We start from the raw sequence: 3398 nt of genomic DNA, 5'->3' as shown, positions 1-3398 counted from the left end.
TGAAGGCTGCAGTCGGTCTACTGACGGGCCCGGCCGGGCAGGATCCGTCGAGAAACAGGGGGGTCAAGGGAGGTTTTCTTCCCCCTGGGAGAAATGTCCTATGGGTTTTTGGATCTGCGATATAAAAAAGTCTTGTCTCGGTCACGTGATGTGTCACGTGACCGGTCAGGTGAGCCTGTCAGCCGGGTCACGGCCCCTGTCAGCCGGCTGACATGTCACGGGCCTGCTGACACGGTCCGCTGACCGGTCACGGCCGCCCGGAGAGATCGGGCCCCCGGCCAATCTCCGGACACTTAGCCTCCTGGCGGGCCTCCAGGGGGTCTGAGGCGGGGCTGAAGGCTGCAGTCGGTCTACTGACGGGCCCGGCCGGCAGGATCCGTCGAGAAACAGGGGGGTCAAGGGAGGTTTTCTTCCCCCTGGGAGAAATGTCCTATGGGTTTTTGGATCTGCGATATAAAAAAGTCTTGTCTCGGTCACGTGATGTGTCACGTGACCGGTCAGGTGAGCCTGTCAGCCGGGTCACGGCCCCTGTCAGCCGGCTGACATGTCACGGGCCTGCTGACACGGTCCGCTGACCGGTCACGGCCGCCCGGAGAGATCGGGCCCCCGGCCAATCTCCGGACACTTAGCCTCCTGGCGGGCCTCCAGGGGGTCTGAGGCGGGGCTGAAGGCTGCAGTCGGTCTACTGACGGGCCCGGCCGGCAGGATCCGTCGAGAAACAGGGGGGTCAAGGGAGGTTTTCTTCCCCCTGGGAGAAATGTCCTATGGGTTTTTGGATCTGCGATATAAAAAAGTCTTGTCTCGGTCACGTGATGTGTCACGTGACCGGTCAGGTGAGCCTGTCAGCCGGGTCACGGCCCCTGTCAGCCGGCTGACATGTCACGGGCCTGCTGACACGGTCCGCTGACCGGTCACGGCCGCCCGGAGAGATCAGGCCCGGGGGCCGGCCAATCTCCGGACACTTAGCCTCCTGGCGGGCCTCCAGGGGGTCTGAGGCGGGGCTGAAGGCTGCAGTCGGTCTACTGACGGGCCCGGCCGGCAGGATCCGTCGAGAAACAGGGGGGTCAAGGGAGGTTTTCTTCCCCCTGGGAGAAATGTCCTATGGGTTTTTGGATCTGCGATATAAAAAAGTCTTGTCTCGGTCACGTGATGTGTCACGTGACCGGTCAGGTGAGCCTGTCAGCCGGGTCACGGCCCCTGTCAGCCGGCTGACATGTCACGGGCCTGCTGACACGGTCCGCTGACCGGTCACGGCCGCCCGGAGAGATCGGGCCCCCGGCCAATCTCCGGACACTTAGCCTCCTGGCGGGCCTCCAGGGGGTCTGAGGCGGGGCTGAAGGCTGCAGTCGGTCTACTGACGGGCCCGGCCGGCAGGATCCGTCGAGAAACAGGGGGGTCAAGGGAGGTTTTCTTCCCCCTGGGAGAAATGTCCTATGGGTTTTTGGATCTGCGATATAAAAAAGTCTTGTCTGATGCTGTAAAAGTCCGATATGGGGAGTTTTAATGCTCGTACCATATGGCATCATCCGGTACTACAGCGAGTACATCAGCAATCACTGACAGTACCACTGTGACTCAGGACTGGAATGGGTCTTAGTATTGGAACTCTGAAAGTTTGGTATCGTGATACTATGTCGCATATCGAATTAGTATGAGATATTCAATATGTTACATGTACCGGGTGCTGTACACACCTAGGTATCATGTTTAGTCAATCGACTATCTAATCACCGGGCGTATCTTCAATACCAGTTTGGTCCCTAAAAAGAAACCAAGTTACCGTACCAATGGAGCTGCCATTTCCCTATCCAATCTCTACGCTTACTTTCGTGGATAATGCACAACACGGGGATCAACACTACGTGTGTATCCAAAGTGACAATCAATACAAACAGTCAGAGACAATTACAGTGATCGTATAATACTCTCAGTCGTGTTATCTCACACACGTGGATACTCCCGGAGTGCCTACTTTATAGTAAATCAAATCTAACTCCTGTCATTGTGAATTTGTTCACAACCGTAAGTCTTGATTGTTGATTGAGAATTGATCACATACGCAATTCCCAAACTTCGATTAGCCTGCTCTATACTAGTAGCAGCGTCAGGTTATTATAGCCTCGTGGTGATTCATTGTCAATCAGCATGAAAACTACAAATCTTGTGTTCATCTTCAACGACAGGATATTGCTACATTGTGACCAAAGCTCCTGAAATCAATCTAGCAACATATTTCTGAGCAAATGGACACAACATCCTGGATATTTCTATGCAAATAGTGACCAACATATTTTGAAAGGGGGCGAATGATCTATGTCATGTGACAAGTTGTTTTGCTATCCGATCTACACATGGAAATCAGTTGTAACATGTGACAAGTTGTTTTGCTATCTACACATGGAAATTATGGCAAGTTGTTTTGCTATCTACACGTGAAAGTTGGACAACATTGACAAATTCTTTTGCTATCTACTGGAAATTAGATGAAGTGCAAATGCATGAAGTTTACTTTGTTTGTTTCGACCTGTTACACGTCTAAAAGCAAAATTGTGAAGACTGAGATCACAGTACATGTGTGAAATTCGCACAACATGGCAAGCATCGAGAGATTACAGTACATGTGTAAAATTCGCACAACATGGCAAGCATCGAGCATGTGTCTACAACATGCAAAGTTCGACATGGCTGCAATGATCATGCTTTCGATGATTAAATGTTTCAACATCCTACTGTATTGTTACAAGAACAGATTCGAAGTGATGTATTGTTACAAGAACAGATTCGAAGTGATGCAAAACAAATTTGGTCATGCAAGAAATCTACTTTACAACTGAAGAAATCTATTCTACTCACTGACAGTGAGCCAAATATTTTTTAATGTTCGAAATTTTTTGTTTGTGATCCACAAGATCACAATATATGAGAAACTCATTTGTGATCCACAAGATCACAATCTATGAGAAACTCATTGTGATCCACAAGATCACAATCTATGAGAAACTCATTGTGATCCACAAGATCACAATCTATGAGAAACCCGTATTCGTTGTTAGACAAAGCTAACGACGAAGAAATGTAAATAAAGGTGAACGAGTTCTCTCGTAGTAAAATTATCTCACCAGTTGAGAAATTCAGTCCCAACAGTGGACAGATTTCCAACAGTGATGATATGTATCGATTTGTTAGTCAGGAAGTCCAGTTCACGAAGTGAACAGATTTCCAACAAGCAAATCTAAATTGAACTAACTTGTGTTTACTTACACAATATTGTCCTGAAATTCAAGATTGGGGCAAAATTTTCATAATTATTCCACATTGTTGATAGCGAGAGCATTTCTAAACATGCAAAGTGCAAGCGAAACTCTCAAATGACATCAAGTTGTATCATTCTGTTGACT

The 3398-nt window shown here is 48.8% G+C and overlaps 1 protein-coding gene across 1 annotated transcript; it reads left to right on the top strand.

The window, feature by feature from the left end:
• Positions 1 to 2591: 2591 nt before the first annotated feature.
• On the top strand, positions 2592 to 2958 carry GUITHDRAFT_156678 (hypothetical protein; the record flags this gene model as incomplete). The annotated part of the gene is made up of 1 exon (XM_005818019.1): positions 2592 to 2958. The coding sequence occupies one exon, from the start codon at positions 2592 to 2594 to the stop codon at positions 2832 to 2834; it is 243 nt and encodes an 80-aa protein (XP_005818076.1). The 3' UTR covers positions 2835 to 2958.
• Positions 2959 to 3398: the final 440 nt, after the last annotated feature.

The sequence above is a fragment of the Guillardia theta genome, assembly GCF_000315625.1.
Source record: "Guillardia theta CCMP2712 unplaced genomic scaffold GUITHscaffold_409, whole genome shotgun sequence".
Taxonomy (NCBI): Eukaryota; class Cryptophyceae; order Pyrenomonadales; family Geminigeraceae; genus Guillardia; species Guillardia theta.
Note: the sequence above shows the minus strand (reverse complement) of the source record. Positions and strands in the feature narration are given on the sequence as shown.